Genomic DNA, 16,442 nt, shown 5'->3' with positions numbered 1-16,442 from the left:
TACCCGCTCTACCAGGAAGTACGGGGTACTGTCCATACACTTCATTGGTACTGTCTATGGCTACTGCTTTAGCCGCCCTGCCGCCGCGGTGCATTCTGGGAGCAGTTACTTGATCCAAGATGGCGGCGAGCAGGAGGCTGCAGAAGGTAAATCTCCTCATCTAACGTTTATCTGGTTTCATTTCTTTGAAAATAATGAAAAGGCCAATACCTAGATAGCATCCTCGATAACATGTAACACATATACTAATAAGATTTCTATATGTAGATTAAATTCGTACTTCCATCTACAATAATCTTGATAATGATTATGTTGAAGCTAGCTAAATATATTGTGTGGCAGTGAGTAAGGGAAGCGCACCGGCATTAGCTAGGCCGGAGATCTGTGGATTAGGGGAAGTATTTTTCGCCTATAGAAAGTGTCAGAAAATGACCGTAGACTGAAATAACAATCACTTACAATCTTATGACGCCGTTTGATATACTATTTTGTTCCAAAAACGTTCGAACTGTGAAAACGACCGATTGTCTTGGGTTGGCTGGCTAATGTTAGCTAGCGGGATAAAATGAAAGGACGCTCTGCTGGTTTGTGACACACAGGAAGCGCAAATCTTATTGTGTGAACGCAGCAATGCTGGGTTACTCTTTCAGCCTTGAACATACTAGCGATCGAAAATAAATTAAAGCTGACTTACTAGTAATCTGATCGCGTTTTTTTGTGATAAGTTTCGTTTTAAGTTTCAATGCCGTAATGAGTCTAATTAGGTACCGTTAGGTTGGCTGCGATCCAAACCGGGAGTGGAAGTACTGTGCGTCATACAGGAGAAGCTACATTCATATGATAACATCCTAAATTTGAGTTGATTTATGAGTTAGAAAGTTAGCTAGCTTGCTAGACGGTGTCGTAAAATCGGCTGTTGATTTGGCTAGCTGGCTAGCAAATCTTATCGGCAGTAATGGCAGGTGCACGGAAGTAGGCTAGCTGGCACATTGTAGCTAATGTCAGCTACGCCTTTGTGAATTAGCAACTGAGCTAACTAAGTTACAGCTAGCTAGAATTTGTAACGTTAGACTAGCTAGCTAACGTTGCCAATCCATGCCATTATTTTCCATGTATTCGTTTTTTCCTAGCGACTGTTTTTATTCAAATAAAAATAGGAACATATCTACCATGCAGCTACTTTACCTGTATATTGCTAGCTTGTTATGTTAGCTGGCTTGCTAAAGTTAGTTGGATTGTCGTCTAATGAAGACATTCTAAGTGGAGTTAAATGAAACTCGCTGACTTTTTTGCCCAAATAGAATTGGAGCTATTCCGTTTTAAGATGACGATATTTGCATTAGTCACGCAGCATATCTAAAGCTGATACCTACTGTTGACCACCAAATAACTAGTTAGCTACTACACAAGATAATCGGTTGGGAACATAAACACAGAAGCTGTTTTGGGAAACAAAGCCGAAACCTGTTCTTGAGGAAATGCACATCGTGCTGCCATTGTCGCCGTAGCTGGCTAAGTTAGCCAAAACGTTGTATGGCAACCACTAAACAAAGGTCACTATCCATGTGCGAAATTGACGTGCCGTATTGTCTCTGAAAGACTAATGCTGCTGTGCAGTTAGACATGAATCGCAAATAGCCTCGATATCTTTTTTTCCCTGTCACCTGAAACCGAAAATGAATGTGGTATTTCTATAGCTACAACAGAAACTGGCTTAATAGCTGAAATAGTTGAGATTTCCCCTGTATTCGTCCTGCCCGTGGCCCTCCTAACTCATTGTACTGATCTATAATCAATAGTGAAAGCAACATTTATGGGAAAGTTGCCTTTTATTGTGGTAATTTGTGTCACTTTTATTTGTTTAGTTAGTTGTTATTGGCATTGCATTGCTGTTGGTGCCAGATGATAAAGTATCGCTTATCTGTTACCGTACGCATCCGCGTGCGGTCCGCTCACTGCCATGCGCACAGCGCTGGAGCAGTATTTTGGTTCTGCCCGGCTCCTGCCGAAGCTCCGAGTTCAACGGACACTCCCCCCTCCGTAGCGCGAACCAGCCTCACGAGCTGGGAACGGAAGGGCCAGTGAGGTCCAGAGCAGAGTCTGCCGCTTTGGGGAGCAGGGAGATGGGGGAAAGCAGATTAATGTGTCCGTATTTGTAAAACTGCAAACTAAGAACAGCACTTTCCCCCAGTGCTGCCGTTGTACACACCTGTTGGAGAACTGCGTGGTCAGAGGGGATGGTGGAGCCATGGCCTGAATCTCTCCTTCTGTTTTCACAGGAACTTGAGGAACTGCACAAGTCTGGAATGAAAAATTTCCGTAACATCCAAGTTGATGAAACAAACATTTTGACTTGGCAAGGGCTTATTGTTCCTGTAAGTACTAGTCTTTTACAGACAGACGGTTTAAGATTTACTGGGGAGTAACATAAACATTCTACTGTATGTCAGTGGTCCTTACAAATGCCCTGGTTTTTAAAAACGAAGTCTGGCTGGAGCTCCAATTCCTTCCTCTTAATGTATAAATATTAACAAGTTTTAACTGTCAGAATCTAATTGGAATGATGGTTCCTGTTTCTGGAGGCTGTGGGAAAGTTTAGTAAATACTTTTACTTGTACTTTCAACAGCTGTGTGGTTTTCATTTCTGAACTTGAGTGTTGGTGTATTAGAAGGGGTACCATATAGCACCCTTGATTTAAATGTGTATATTTTTTAACGAATGAAAGCATTCATGGAAAGTGGCATTGAAGGACACAGTTGTGAATGTTTTGAGTGTGGACTGGAGCCACGCACGGCTTTGACTGAACCTGAACGTTGCTTCGCCTCGCAGGACAACCCCCCGTACGACAAAGGAGCGTTCAGGATCGAGATCATCTTCCCTGCCGAGTACCCCTTTAAGCCCCCCAAGATCACCTTCAAAACCAAGATCTACCACCCCAACATCGATGAGAAGGGCCAGGTTTGCCTGCCGGTGATCAGTGCGGAGAACTGGAAGCCAGCTACCAAAACTGACCAAGGTGGGTCCCGTCCGGTGGGCCCCGTCCGGTGGGTCCCGTCCGGTGGGTCCCGTCCGGTGCCTGTTCACAGGAGGGCTCACATCGGCAGTTCAGTGCCTAGCGGGGCTAACCCAAACCTCAAACGAGTGCAGGTCAAAGAGTTAAACAGCACAGAAGGGGTCCTTGCTATGAGACCTCACACAGTCGAGCTGGTCTTAGCACGTGACCCCAGCGAAAGTGATAGCATGGCTCATACTGTGGTCACTATAATGAGCTGACGCAGCCCAGTCATGAGCCTGACTAATTCAGTCTCACCGCCGATAGCAGCTTAGACACCCGATTTCCTTTCAGTTCTTGTCCCCACCCTGCATCTGTGTGATATACTGGTTTAGTGTCCTGAAAGTTGCATGATGGGACTGTGGGAAACTATTTTCATACCCTTGATAATTTCACATGAAGTTCCATAAACCTCTTTATGTTTTTCTGAAGCATAAGAATAAAATGTTACATTTAAAAAAAAAAAAAAAAAAAAATTTCTTTACCTTTAATTGATCATATTTTTTATTGCTGTTCATGCTTTAACGCATTCTCTCCCTGTAATTCTGTTGTTTTTAATTGTAGTAATTCAGTCCCTGATCGCGCTGGTGAACGACCCACAGCCAGAGCATCCCCTGAGGGCCGACTTAGCAGAGGAATACTCAAAGGACCGTAAAAAATTCTTTAAGAACGCAGAAGAGTTTACAAAGAAACATGCCGAAAAGCGACCAGTGGACTAACGCTTGACAAGTGTGTACCCCTTCCTGTCCCAGCCCGTACCCCCCTTTCCCCCTCCTGCCCTGTACCCCCCCCCCCCCCACTCCCACCCCTCCCCCTCCCACACCCCCGCACACACTCACGTACACGTCATTCTAGCAGACCCGGAGCAGTGCATCTGTCGCTCGCACCTCGACCTTCAAGCAGGACTTTGTGGATCAGAAAAGTCTCGTCTCTGCTGTTAGCTTGAGGCCGTTACTAACTTTCTACTGTTTTCTTAAATTAAAAAAAGAGACAAATGGTTAGAGAACAACCTGTTAAGATGGGGAAACAAAAAGTAGGAAATGTTCTGCTCTTTGTTTAAAAATCACAGCTTGATAATAGTGCACTTCTGATGTAGACGTTATTGACTGTTTTCAAAGTGAGATTCAAAGCCCTTTGGGAAGGAGGTCGTTATTAATCCTTTTCTTTTTCCCCATCTTCAGTCTCACATTTTGTGTCCTGCCCTTCCCAGAAAGAATGTGTCTTACTTTCAAAATGACAACACCTAAAACAGCGAGCAGAAGGTCCTGGAGGCGTCTAAAAAGCTTCATGTATATTTTTACTTTGATTTCTGAAGTGGCACTGTGTTCTATGGAACAACCTTTTTAAGTTTCCCTAAAATTCAGTTTGTAACACTGATTAATCAAAAGAATGCAGCCTATTTACCAATATTGTTGCAAATTACAATGTCCCAAAAATTATAAAAAAGGAGGAAAAAAAATTGTGTGTGATTGAACATAATTATGTTTTTAAAAGGTTTTTGTTTTGATTTTTTTGTGGATTGTCATTTTCTCATAATTTCAAGGAAGCGTATGTCCTTTTTCTTTCTGTTTTGCCTTGGCCACCATCACCCAAAGCTATAAAACTTCACCAGTTGTGTTCTTAACACGTGGCATTAATTTTCAAAAACTTACTTTGAAAGCAACTACATTTCAGCAGGGAAGTTAATTAGAATGACCCCTCTTCTGTTTTGTAACTCTGTGACCTAGATGTAGAAAGTAAATTCAGAAGTCTAGTCAGGATTTACCTTTATATTTTTTACTTATAAAAAAATGCAACTCAAATAATTGCTTTTAACAGCAGTAGAAATGCATGCTTCATCTGTAACCCCAGTGCAGTATTTACATTAGGGATTCTGCATTATGGTAAAGTATCTGGAGTCAGTGTCACTGCCTTTGTGACAGAACAGTTGACAGTTGTATATTTAATGGTTAAGCAGTTTTATTTATTTTTTTTCCTCTCCCAAGTGCTTATGTCCATAGTGTATTTATTGAATTGGGATGCATGTGAATGATCTTAAATCTACTCCCCATTTGATGTGCTAATGCACAATGCCATCTTCTCCTACCCCATTGTCATTTTATGCAGTGCTTACATTGTTTTTCAGTAGAAAATTGCTTTCTCTTAAAAGTTCCCCTCGTATAATTCTAAATGTGTGTACACATACCTGCATACATACTGAAGTACCCCTTCACTCAGAGGCAGCCGCTCTGTAGGGCATGGAGTTCGGCTTTTGAATCCTGACATGGTGTCGGTCGGGAGTCGGGACAGTGCACTGAACAGAGGCTGGGGGGGAAGGGGGGGTGCAAAGACTTTTGTTCTGGAAATAAACGGAACTGTACATTGAGTGTAATTCTGTAATTTAGCCCCATATCTGATAATAAAGCAGGCTAACCATTTAACCTTTTGCTGGTGACAGCATTTTTCAGACAGAGTGCGAACACTGGGAGGGGTGGGGGTGGGGGCGGGGGGGTAGGGCGTGGCAGAAGGGGTTTTCCTGGCCGTGGTCCCCGGCTCCACTCGAGTGGGGACCCTCAAACTAGGGACCCTCAAACCGTGGGGGCCCTCAAACTGGGACATCCTCAGGGGACACTCAGACCCGTAGTTTGGGTGGAGTCCTGTGACACAGCTTATACAGCGGGGGTGTCACGACAGCATCGGCGTAGTCATGACGACATTTCAGCCGCATTTCCGGGTCTAGATGATTACCTCAGCAGCCTGGCCTGTTCCGCCATCTCAGACACAAGCCAGCTATCCCATCAACCCGCTGGCTACGTTTGCAAAGCCGTGAAGAAAAGCAATTTTCCCCCCTTCAGATTTCACGTTTTTGCCTTGGTTAAAGCTGACCCTCCCCCCCCCCCGCCATCACCTGCATGTTTGTGTTGCTTTGCTTTACACTCATTTACTTTTTTAACAAAGTCAAACTTCACACTGCGCTTGGGCCCAGCGAATGAGAGCAGATTGTGGATCAGGTCCCCCCTCCCTCACACACGATGCTTTTTCACCAGAGCTGGGGGGCCCCAATGCCACGTTCCAGGTGCCAAGGAGATTTAAGGGAGTCTGACATTTTTCCAGCTTCAATCTTATTCTAGATTTAACTATCCCGGTGTTTTACAGAAAGGATGTGGAAGTGAGGTTAACCAGGCCAACTATGGAGTTGAGACTGCTGTATACAAATTATCAAGTCATTACCTGGGGATGGGTGGGGTCCAATTTTCTTTAATTTTAAAAAAAGTATGTTACATAGTTACCACTGGGGGGCAGCAGACTCAGAAACGCAGGCTCTGGAGGTGATTAGACCAAACCGAAAAAGCTCAGTCTTCAATATCTGCAACCTATTAAAATCTGACTTGAACTGACTGCTGAGTTTTGCGTGTTGTATGTCGAACACTCCTGACACTGGGGTGGGGGGGGGGACCTGCGCTCAAAGGCATTTACTGCCGATTATTTCCTGGAACACCTGTGAGAAGGAAGTGACAGAGCCAATCACAGCAGAGCTCTTAGCAGAGTGCTGGTGTCTAACCCGGAGGCCATCCGCACGCCAGGCGAGGACAGGGCCCTCGTGGAGCTCACTCCTGCTGCTACAAACTCCCCCTGGTCCACCGCTCCTGAACCCCCTTATAAAAGACTGGTAGTGCAAAGATCGGGCAGAAAATAGCTTTATTCATTCAGAATAGCTACACAACAGAGGGACCTGTTATTGCTTCCATCCACTCTGAATATAAACCAGGGCAGGTTCAATTTTATGGGCATTTTATCACAGGTATTAAGACACGGTGTAAAACAATCAACCAGCACAGTTCAAAGTGCAAAGATCCTACAGGACTTCATATGATCCCATTTGTGGAAATGGAGAATCGTCCATTTTACCTCCCATAATTCATACATTCCCTTATAAAAAATGGCTGTATTGATGCTTATTTAAAAAAAAGAGTTATTTTGGCAGTGCCCGTTAAAATAATTAGAAGTCCTAGTTTAATATTTTATAAATATATTAAGAAAATAGATATACAATCTACAATAATATTTTAGTACATTAACTTTGCATTGCATTAAAACATTTTACATTACTATTTCCTGGTGCCTTCAGTTTGATAACACTGGTGGTTTTGAACGAGCCACCAATAAAACGTGCTTCCTGTTTGGCGCAACACCCTTGCCACTTCCAACTTCAAATGTTCTTTATGGGCGTTGACCTGGTACATAAAAATGGCTTAGAAAAGCAGCTCGAGAAGCTGTGCTCTGAAGGGTTACCGTTTGTGCAGGACGGGGGGGGGAGGTCATTTGGTGCCCCCTCCGCAGTCCGGGGGGGGTGTGGGGCTGGGGAATGGGGGGGTTTAAAGGTCCCTGAAGGCACACAGCTGGATTCTCTCCTGCTTGTAGAAGTCCTGCAGGCGGGGGTCCATCAGGGTCTCCAGCTCGTGCCGACGATCCAGCGACTGAGAGAAGTCGTCGGGCCCCTGTCCGCAGCCCCCCTGCTGGGGGTCACTGGGGTACCCCGGGTGCACCATCAGCTCCACGGTAATGGGCCGCCCGACCGCCTGCGCCTCACCACCCCTGGTTACCATGGCATCGCCCGGGGGCATGGCCTCCATAGCGTGCTCGATGGCCCTCTTGATGCTGGTGACGGACATGCTGTCTCCCATGGTCGTCAAGCCCAGGTACACGTCAGGCCACCTGTGAAGGCACACCTCTCAGACCTGCCGACCGGCCCAGAACCCAAAACCGCAGTGACATCTACAAGGCTCTCAAACTGGATGCGTACCTGATGCCGTGCCTGCCGAACACCCCCACCGCCTCGCGGGCGTCCTTCTCCACCTGCGTGTAGAAGTCCCGCAGAGCGGGGGGCAGCCAGGGACACGCCTGCAGGCCCGGCTCCACTGGCACCCGTGTGTACGGGACGGCGTAGTCCAACAGGACCTGCGCAAACACGTCTCGCACCTCTGACGGACAGACAGACAGGCGGACAGACTCACCAATGGGGGCCCAGCCACACCCAGAACTCTACACAACGGCAGGTGTGTCTCTAACCCGTGGGTCAGGACAACCCCTCAAATGCCCCCTAAAATTCCCACTCTGATCTGGGTAAAATCAGAAATCACTTCTGACTCCGGAACAAACCAGTTAGTTTCTCACAACATTCCTGCTCTGACTGATATTTAGACAGTTGGAAACATGAAAAACTCCATTCAGGGATGGTTTTTAAGAAAATTTCGGGCAAAAAAATTCCCCATTTTCTTTTCTCTGTCCCCAAATCTGAGAAAATGGCGGCAGCTGTGCGAGCGGTTCATTAGCGCTTTTATTAGCGGTTAGCTTACCCGGCAGGACGTGCACGTGCTGGTGGCCGTCCATGTGGAGAGGGAAGTGGCCAGTCAACTCGCAGAATAACTTCACCTGCGCATGCAGCTCCCGCTCCACCTGGATGCCAAAGCAGTCAGTAAGGGGTCTGCATTTCAGCGCTGTCTAGTGCCCCCCGCTGGTCAATCAGGCGCCCGTGGACTGCAATAAATCTAAATTCAATCACGGCTCTGTTCAATGCAATGGTGTGTTTTCCTCCCAGTATATTTTATTCTGTGTTTTAGTCCCCTGGATACACTCTGGTCTGCACCACCATGGGACCGGATCACAACTGAATCTTCTCTCTGAATGTTATTTCAGGACCAATATGAGCACATTACTGCTGAGCACTTTACTGCCTGCAGACAGCATCATGCCAGCAGGCGTGTTAATGACACAGGGCGTATCCAGGAAGCTTTAAGGAGCTGAAATACTATATGAAATATTATACCTTTGCCTTCCTTGGATAGGAGCCACAGACCCTCTCAGTTTCTCTCACACAATCGCTCATGAAGACGGGCTGAAACAATACCGCTCTGTGCTCAGAACTGAACAGACGCAGACAAAACATAAAACCTACAGGTTTTCTCTTGGTGGAAATTTTATAGCAACGAACTTTTATTGTTCGTATGCACAAGGATCAGCCCTGGGGCAGCATAGCGATCAGCCCTGGAGTAGCTCAGCGATCAGCCCTGGGGCAGCGCAGGGATCAGCCCTGGGGTAACGCAGGGATCAGCCCTGGGGTAGTGGATCAGCCCTGGGGCAGTGCAGGGATCAGTCCTGGGGTAACTCAGAGATCAGCCCTGGGGCAGTGCAGGGATCAGTCCTGGGGTAACGCAGAGATCAGCCCTGGGGCAGTGCAGGGATCAGTCCTGGGGTAGTGGATCAGCCCTGGGGCAGTGCAGGGATCAGTCCTGGGGTAACGCAGAGATCATCCCTGGGGTAGCGGATCAGCCCTGGGTTTTAGTTTAGTTTTTTTAAAGTGTTTTTCTCCATTCTGATAACAGCACTGAGCTTTATTATTCAGATGTTACAGTCCCCCCTTGAATTCACTGAGGTCTCTGCATGCAAACACTGCTGAACACTGTGTCCATTTTGTCATATGCTGACCTTCTGAGGGATATTAAGTTAATTCTCCTGATTGTTCTTGCCTCTTTTCAGACACAACCTGCCTGCAGTTCTGAGCCAGCAGTCCACATTCCTTCCGTTCCTGAGAGGTGAACAGGGTGTGGGCAACTCCTGCATTGTACCGGCACATATCACCCCCACCCTTCCCTTCACATTAAAAACCCAACTAAAAAACCCTAACCCTAACCTTGACCCTAACTGAAAAAAAGTAACTTCCACAAAATAAACGTGTGTGAAATATAAAATGACCTGACACCTGGTGACACCTGTCAGGTATGTTGCCTCTGAAATGGTGTCCACTAACCAAATGAAGTTCACACAATGGAAAGCGAATGTTTGTAAGGCTTAGGGCAGTGATCTGCTGATTATGGTCTGATAAGAGGGCTCGGCAGGCCACCAGCTCGGGGAAAACAAACCACCTGCGCCAAAATCCGGAACTATTGAGCAACAACCATTTACCTTCCGAATACAACACCGACCTCTGCCATGCTGAGTTGGCCGTTCTGCAGCTGCTTGCGGAACCCCATCTTTCCGTGGAAAACCCCATCGTCGTTCAGCAGGGTCGAGCCGCTCCTGAGATTCGGGCAGACCGGGAGACCTTCTGAAAGGTTCGCGTGAAGGCCGATCGGCATGGCATGCCTTTGAGGTGAGGAAGAGTAGCGTTAACGGATTTTCACACTGGAGTAGCTTTCACGTCCGCTATATCGAGCCACCTTAAATCAAACCGGCAATCCTTGGAATTCAATCAACTTTCCCCGGGGGGTAAAAGTGATGAAAACACTTTAGTATTGTCTTCCATTATTAACCTACATTAGGGTGACTGCAGTATCCTACGTTGTCAGAGGTGACTATATAAAAGAAGGGGGTTGTTTCATTTTTCAACATATAATTCCTTCCCAGGCTAAGACAATATCAAAATATGATAGATGAGTTGTAAAAGTTAATTATCTACGTCGCTGTGTTGAGTCTAACAGTCACACATGTATTGCAAACACGTTTTGAAGTCTGTGCGACGTTGTTTTTCAGCAATGGATATTAATCAGCATAGACACGGTTGGCTGGTCAGGATGTGTGGGCTTACCGCTTTGCCAGGTCAGCGGCGTCTTTGGCCGAACACGCGTTGACCAGTAGGGACACATTGGAAATCGCCCCGGCTTGGAAACAGTCCACGATTCCCTGATTCCTCCTTTGGCAATATCCAAAATCATCCCCGGTCACAACCAACTTGACTTTGGGTTGTGGCATTCTCGGTGGCGGTAGCTGGCAGCAGATAGAAGCAGAAGGAGTCACGGATTTCCATAAGCACGCAAAGTGCAGCGCGCCCTGAACATTCATGCAAAAAGCACCATGGGACCGCCTTCACAGAAAACCAGTTTCCCATATTACCACTGACACGTTGACTTCAGTTGACAGTGGCCTGACACCGTTCAGCTACATGGGCTGCCATATTTAAACAACTTTAATCGCCATCAAGCAGCTAAGCGAACATTAGTAAGTATGGAACAAATACTTCAAAACAGCCTCCAAATGTCCGCATGTATTGGGACTCTGGTCCCAGCTTTTTTAACCCGCTAAAAATGTAAAACTCAAACCACGTTACCTCATATTATACTCATATTATCATACCCCATAAACTGTTCTCCAACGGTGTCTAGTAGGCTAGCTACAGCTGGTTCTGCGGGGTTGCCACCCAACCAACCAATGGATATTTACAATCTAGATTCATCCATATGGAAACAGAATAGACGGATTGAAAGCTTCTTGTAGCTACTTTCAGACGTGGAGCATTTTAAGGACAGTCATGACAGACGAGCAATGGCAACTCATTTTTATCATCATTGACAACGTTGGATCAATCATGGATTAAGCCCGTAAAGTATCAGTTAGCTAGCCAACAAGCTGCTGTTTGCACGTACACAGCATAGAAAAGCTATCTAACTACTAATCGTTAAAAACGACAATCCTAAAATTATTTATTAAGAAGTATTCGGGGAAACTTGCTGAAAAACAAATGCTTACCCATTTTTAATACACGTGTTTTTCCATAAATGCAAATACCCGGTCAGCCATAGGAACACGTTAGCACAGCGCACGCCTTTAAGGGTTAAATTGGTTACGTAGCTTGTTCCCTTTCCGGATGTTCACGCCCTCTAGTGTATTTTACGGGAAAGACCAATGTAATGCCCTACTGTACATAGCCTACACAACACCTTCCGTTCGGACACGATGACGTGGCCAAACTACCAACATCTGAGTTCCCAGACGTTTCACAGACCAATTTATGTTACAGTAACTCAAAGGGTTCTTGAATAAAACAGATAAATAAATACATTAGAATCTCTCTCTCTCTCTCTCTCACACACACACACATATAGCAATATAATTCTGACACTACTTTTTTTTTTTACTCTACATACTATAGGATGTAGGCTAATTATAACTGTGAACTCAAATGGTCTGTAGAGATAGGTTTTCAGCCTCACCTGAAGAGACTGCAACGTGTGAGGAGTTCATATACATTAAAACATATACATAAGAATTTATTTTAGGCACTTTTAACCTAATTTGGTTATCAGTAAGACTGAAATAATAATAATAATAATAATAATAATAATAATAATAATAATAATAATAATAATAGTAAAAACTGAGAAAAGCGTTCCAGTTGGCTTACCGGACTGTAAAGGCACGATTCCCCAGCACGTGAAGCTGCTCACGGACACTCAGCCATGTGGAGCCATGGCTGAGTTTCAGCACGCACGTCTGTGACATGGTCTGTGTGAGAGAATCACAAGGTAAACACAGATGTGACTGTGTCTGAAATGAACATGCTCTCCAAAAAAAGTTAAGTAAATAAAGAGAAAGTGACTGTGTTAAGTTGTCCTGTTTCGACTGTGACACTCTGAAGGTGCTCAGACTACTGGTAGTTGACAATTAACAGAAGTTGATCGATTCTGATTTTGAAGGGGGGTTATTCTTCAGACATTGAAGTGCTTCACTCTCAAGGCTATTATGTTCACACTTTGTCAGCGTTTGGTGCCGTTCCTAAAGGACAAATCCCAGATCCTCGCAGAAACTGCTGCTCCTCACCATACCATGGAAACAAGCCAGATGATGAACAAAGAAATGAAAATTATAAGTGCAGACACTATGGCAACCGCGGATAAACAAAAGGTTACCGGGTCACGTGCTGCAAAAGATGCTCCAGCAGATACTACACACAAGATCTAGTTAAACAGAAAAAAAATGGCTCAACAAAATTTGTGTTTATCTCATGAACATAAAGCTTTCTAGCACAGCGAAATTCGGCAGGGTGAAACGATAAAACGTTCACCTGATCACATCATTACACAAAAGCGGTGATCAGTAGCCGACATTGCAAGGTGCCGTGTAACCTATAGCGATGGACTGGAGCCCAGAATCGCAGCAGAATACATCTACATTGCGTTTATTCGAACTGGCATAATGACAGCGGGACACATCGCACGCATACGACCAGTCACTGGGTGAAATTCAATCTGAAAACAAGCTGCTTATAATTCTACTAAGTTAGAATAAGACAGCAACCACTTGAGGAGTAAACAACACTTTGACCAAAGGGCGACTTCGTTCGTAACGAGATTGTAACGACTTGCTTTCTCAAGTCAGAGCAATAGACTACATGCAGTCACAGCATTCGTACCATATCACGCTCATTCGTGTGCAGTAGGCTACTATGACACTGAGCTGCATGCTAACGCACCATGAGATCTTCCGCGCTTCCACTATTTGTCCAATGGCCTTGTCGATCCGCCTTTCAGTTCTACGAATCAGATGCCATTTAGTGGCGATCTTTCCGGGGACGCATTTCTCAAAACAAGCAACTGGAATGGGCCAACCATCGGACGAGTGTCTACTCTCAACCAATCGCATCAGTGGCTTGAGCTCCCATCGTAATCGTCTTGGCCAGTCATCGCGAAGCAGAAGCTTTCACTACTTCCGTAAATCTCGAGTTGTCAGGCTGTGATTGGTTAACGTCAGCGCTCATTGCTATCGTGTGTATCTGCCCCCAATTCGCACACTTCCTACAAAGCAATTACTAATGTGCTTAGATAACCTGCCACTCGCGAACAATGAAATTTCTTCAGGAGATTCACCTGCGCATCTTTTTAAAATTGTTTCTGCTGTTTTGTGTTTTACTGCAAGGTGAGAGTCGGGAAGCGGAGAGCGGTTTTGTCACCTGCGGTTCCCTGGTCAAACTGATTAACACAAGGCACAACGTCAGGCTCCACTCACACGATGTCAAATACGGATCAGGTAGGAAAAAGTGTTTTCAGATATTTTAACAATATTTTACTCCAAATAACTGCACCTGTTTTTGACACGCAGTTGTTTGGAGCAATAAATAAATAAATAGTTGGTTTAATTTGCACTGTTTACCATTAGGCCATTTCGAAGTATGGGACATTGTTCTTTGACTAGTAATTTATATGCGTTATGCTTTTCCCGTCCATGAAGTGGTTGTGCACCTTTTGTCTATTTATTCATATGTAATACATTGGCAACTTTAAGTTGGGATTTGTTCAAATGCTTCCAGTTTTGCACCAGTGACCGTTCAAAAGTTGCATTTGGACTGATGTTGACAAGAGAATCGCACTGTTCGGATTTAAATGAGTCACATCTACAGAGGAACACATGCTCACTGGAGCTGTCCAATTTTGGAATTGCAGGTTAAAACAGTCTGGGACCGTTTCGCTGCAAGCGCTGCTAATGCGGTTTTTGGCGGGTTTTGGCGGTAAAGCTCCTGTGTGCGGTGTGCAGTAATGGTGGTTTGCCCTGGCAGGAAGCGGGCAGCAGTCGGTCACCGGGGTGGAGGCAGCGGACGACGCTAACAGCTACTGGCGCATCCGGGGCAGGCCCAGCTCCGTGTGCCAGCGCGGGGTGCCCATCCGCTGTGGGCAGGCCATCCGCATCACCCACATGACCACCGGCCGAAACCTGCACTCCCACCACTTCACCTCGCCCCTGTCCAACAACCAGGTAAACCCTTAGCCCCCTCTCAGGGGTCTGCGTGCGGCTGTGTACAGACAGTACACCATATCCCAGAGTTCAGTTGCAGAATGTACTCCATCACTTGCATATCCTGTTGAGCTCAGTTATCCCCCTGCTGGGTAATTAAAGGATGTTTCCCTACAGCAGGGCTGCCCAACCCTGTTCCTGGAGTCCTACTGTCCTTTAGGTTTTCATATTAACCCTAATTTGGCACCCCTGGTCCTACTAATTTGTGGCTCAATGAGATCTATTGCTGTTGAATGAGGTGTGCTTTGTTAGGGTTGGAGTGAACACCTGCAGGACGGTAGATCTCCAGGAACAGGGTTGAGCAGCCATGCTGGACAGGAAGTGAGCAGTGTTTGGTGTTTTTTTCCCTACAGGAAGTGAGGAGTGTTTGTTTCCTTACAGGAAGTGAGCGTGTTTGGTGTTTGTTTCCCAACAGGAAGTGAGCGCGTTTGGGGAGAACGGTGAAGGGGATGACCTGGACGTGTGGACGGTCCAGTGCAGCGGGACGTTCTGGGAGCGTGAGGAGGCGGTCCGGTTCAAACACAAAGGGACCGAGGTGTTCCTGAGCGTGACCGGGGAGCAGTATGGCCATCCCATCCGGGGACAGAGGGAGGTGCACGGCATGGCCATCCCAAATAACCACAACTACTGGCGTACCATGGAGGGGGTGTTCATCCAGCCCAGCTCCGAAAACCCCCGCCACGATGAACTCTGACCCTCTGGGCTCTGCCTCTCCTCTCAGAAAAAGATTTCCCCTGCTTTACTACGCAGGTGCACTCCTGGTTCCCTGATTTCTGTCCGATTGACCCTTTGAAGTGATAAATTTAGTATTTTACAGGTGTATTTATTTTTCCGATGTGTGGGCTTGATTCATTTTCTGTATGCTGTTTTAGTTTTTTTTTTTTTTTGTTTTGTTTCTTTTTTGGCATTTTGGGCACCAGAAGATACATTTCTGGAATTTTTTTCACAACCAGGTAGCTGTTGGCAGAAGCGTCTGTGACTTTGTGGATGTGGGGTTGGTGAATGGATTACAGGGCTGTGGTGAAGCTAACTTCTAAATTCTGTTACAGGTGGTCTGGAACATGACTGAAGTACATATATAAAGCATAATTATGTTATGTAATCATCAGTGTCCATTCTTGCAGCTTCCTGAACTAGATTGGGGGGGGCGGTCGTATTTTATGTCAAAGCACTGCAGGTGATAGCATGCACTGTCATATCTGAACAATGAGGCTGTTCTTTGCCATGGATACAGGCCAAAACTATCACTATCAATGTGAACTATCAATGACATTTTAGAAAAATAGAAATTTTGGCTTCGAACAAGATTTGATTATTATTTTGTGCCAAGAGGAACGTGACTTAACACACACACACACACACACACGTCATTGTTAGCACAGTATGCTCAAGAGCAGGCAAGCCTCATAGTTTTACCATTACAACAGTCCCAAAGATGATCTGCTTGCCACTAAAAATAACAGAAAAGCGAAGGGAATGTAAATATGATGTGTGTGGAAAACCTTTTTATTTCCATGTCCAATGTGCACTAATAAAGTTTTATGTTTTACATCCACCTCAAATGACCTGGTCTGAATAAAACCGCACATGATTTTTACGATGGTTTGCTATTCTTGTTTGTGTACGTGTGTATCTGCACATGATTGCTGTTGAACACATTACCTGAAAACCTGTCCTTTCACATTATGGTCTTGTTCCCTGACAGGATGAAAGAGTATATGACACAGAGTAGCACCAAGAAGTGCAGATCTTATGATAAATATAAAAGGTGCTTCAGATACTCCTTAAAATGGAAGTCCATAAACTATACATGTTTCCTCAAATATGCTTGCATTAGTTTTTTATTAC

At 45.5% G+C, this 16,442-nt stretch overlaps 3 protein-coding genes across 5 annotated transcripts; 2 read left to right on the top strand and 1 right to left on the bottom strand.

The window, feature by feature from the left end:
- The first annotated feature begins 10 nt into the window (after positions 1 to 10).
- ube2l3b (ubiquitin-conjugating enzyme E2L 3b) lies at positions 11 to 6,430 on the top strand. 2 transcript variants are annotated; one of them, XM_035379440.1, is made up of 5 exons: positions 11 to 146; positions 2,280 to 2,375; positions 2,831 to 3,017; positions 3,618 to 3,782; positions 4,235 to 6,430. In XM_035379440.1, exons 1-4 carry the CDS (start codon positions 120 to 122, stop codon positions 3,770 to 3,772), a joined length of 465 nt encoding a protein of 154 aa, XP_035235331.1. In that variant the 5' UTR covers positions 11 to 119; the 3' UTR covers positions 3,773 to 3,782; positions 4,235 to 6,430. The 2 variants fall into 2 exon arrangements, with proteins under 2 accessions (XP_035235331.1, XP_035235330.1); XM_035379439.1 differs by having other exon boundaries at positions 3,618 to 6,430.
- A 284-nt stretch (positions 6,431 to 6,714) lies between these two features.
- ydjc (YdjC chitooligosaccharide deacetylase homolog) lies at positions 6,715 to 12,311 on the bottom strand. Of its 2 annotated transcripts, none has more exons than XM_035379430.1 (6): positions 12,211 to 12,311; positions 10,618 to 10,796; positions 10,016 to 10,175; positions 8,390 to 8,489; positions 7,837 to 8,014; positions 6,715 to 7,748 (listed from the first exon to the last, which is right to left on the bottom strand). In XM_035379430.1, exons 2-6 carry the CDS (start codon positions 10,779 to 10,781, stop codon positions 7,409 to 7,411), a joined length of 942 nt encoding a protein of 313 aa, XP_035235321.1. In that variant the 5' UTR covers positions 10,782 to 10,796; positions 12,211 to 12,311; the 3' UTR covers positions 6,715 to 7,408. The 2 variants fall into 2 exon arrangements, with proteins under 2 accessions (XP_035235321.1, XP_035235320.1); XM_035379429.1 differs by lacking the exon at positions 12,211 to 12,311 and adding an exon at positions 11,556 to 11,684.
- Positions 12,312 to 13,558: 1,247 nt separating this feature from the next.
- On the top strand, positions 13,559 to 16,191 carry sdf2l1 (stromal cell-derived factor 2-like 1). Its single transcript, XM_035379438.1, has 3 exons — positions 13,559 to 13,832; positions 14,359 to 14,555; positions 15,010 to 16,191. The coding sequence occupies exons 1-3, from the start codon at positions 13,649 to 13,651 to the stop codon at positions 15,286 to 15,288; spliced, it is 660 nt and encodes a 219-aa protein (XP_035235329.1). The 5' UTR covers positions 13,559 to 13,648; the 3' UTR covers positions 15,289 to 16,191.
- The last annotated feature ends 251 nt before the right edge of the window (positions 16,192 to 16,442 follow it).

Source organism: Anguilla anguilla, chromosome 10 (assembly GCF_013347855.1).
Source record: "Anguilla anguilla isolate fAngAng1 chromosome 10, fAngAng1.pri, whole genome shotgun sequence".
NCBI classification, from domain to species: Eukaryota; Metazoa; Chordata; class Actinopteri; order Anguilliformes; family Anguillidae; genus Anguilla; species Anguilla anguilla.
Note: the sequence above shows the minus strand (reverse complement) of the source record. Positions and strands in the feature narration are given on the sequence as shown.

Bases quoted from the DNA above. Each gene is read 5' to 3' on its own strand.
- ydjc (XM_035379430.1), bottom strand. From the start codon at position 10,781: ATGCCACAACCCAAAGTCAAGTTGGTTGTGACCGGGGATGATTTTGGA. The intron at 10,176-10,617 runs GTAAGCCCACAC...CTCACCTCAAAG, and splicing joins GCCGCTGACCTGGCAAAGCG to GCATGCCATGCCGATCGGCC. The intron at 7,749-7,836 runs GTACGCATCCAG...GTGCCTTCACAG, and splicing joins TTCGGCAGGCACGGCATCAG to GTGGCCTGACGTGTACCTGG.
- sdf2l1 (XM_035379438.1), top strand. From the start codon at position 13,649: ATGAAATTTCTTCAGGAGATTCACCTGCGCATCTTTTTAAAATTGTTT. The intron at 13,833-14,358 runs GTAGGAAAAAGT...TTGCCCTGGCAG, and splicing joins CGATGTCAAATACGGATCAG to GAAGCGGGCAGCAGTCGGTC. The intron at 14,556-15,009 runs GTAAACCCTTAG...GTTTCCCAACAG, and splicing joins CGCCCCTGTCCAACAACCAG to GAAGTGAGCGCGTTTGGGGA.
- ube2l3b (XM_035379440.1), top strand. From the start codon at position 120: ATGGCGGCGAGCAGGAGGCTGCAGAAG. The intron at 147-2,279 runs GTAAATCTCCTC...CTGTTTTCACAG, and splicing joins CGAGCAGGAGGCTGCAGAAG to GAACTTGAGGAACTGCACAA. The intron at 2,376-2,830 runs GTAAGTACTAGT...TTCGCCTCGCAG, and splicing joins GGCAAGGGCTTATTGTTCCT to GACAACCCCCCGTACGACAA.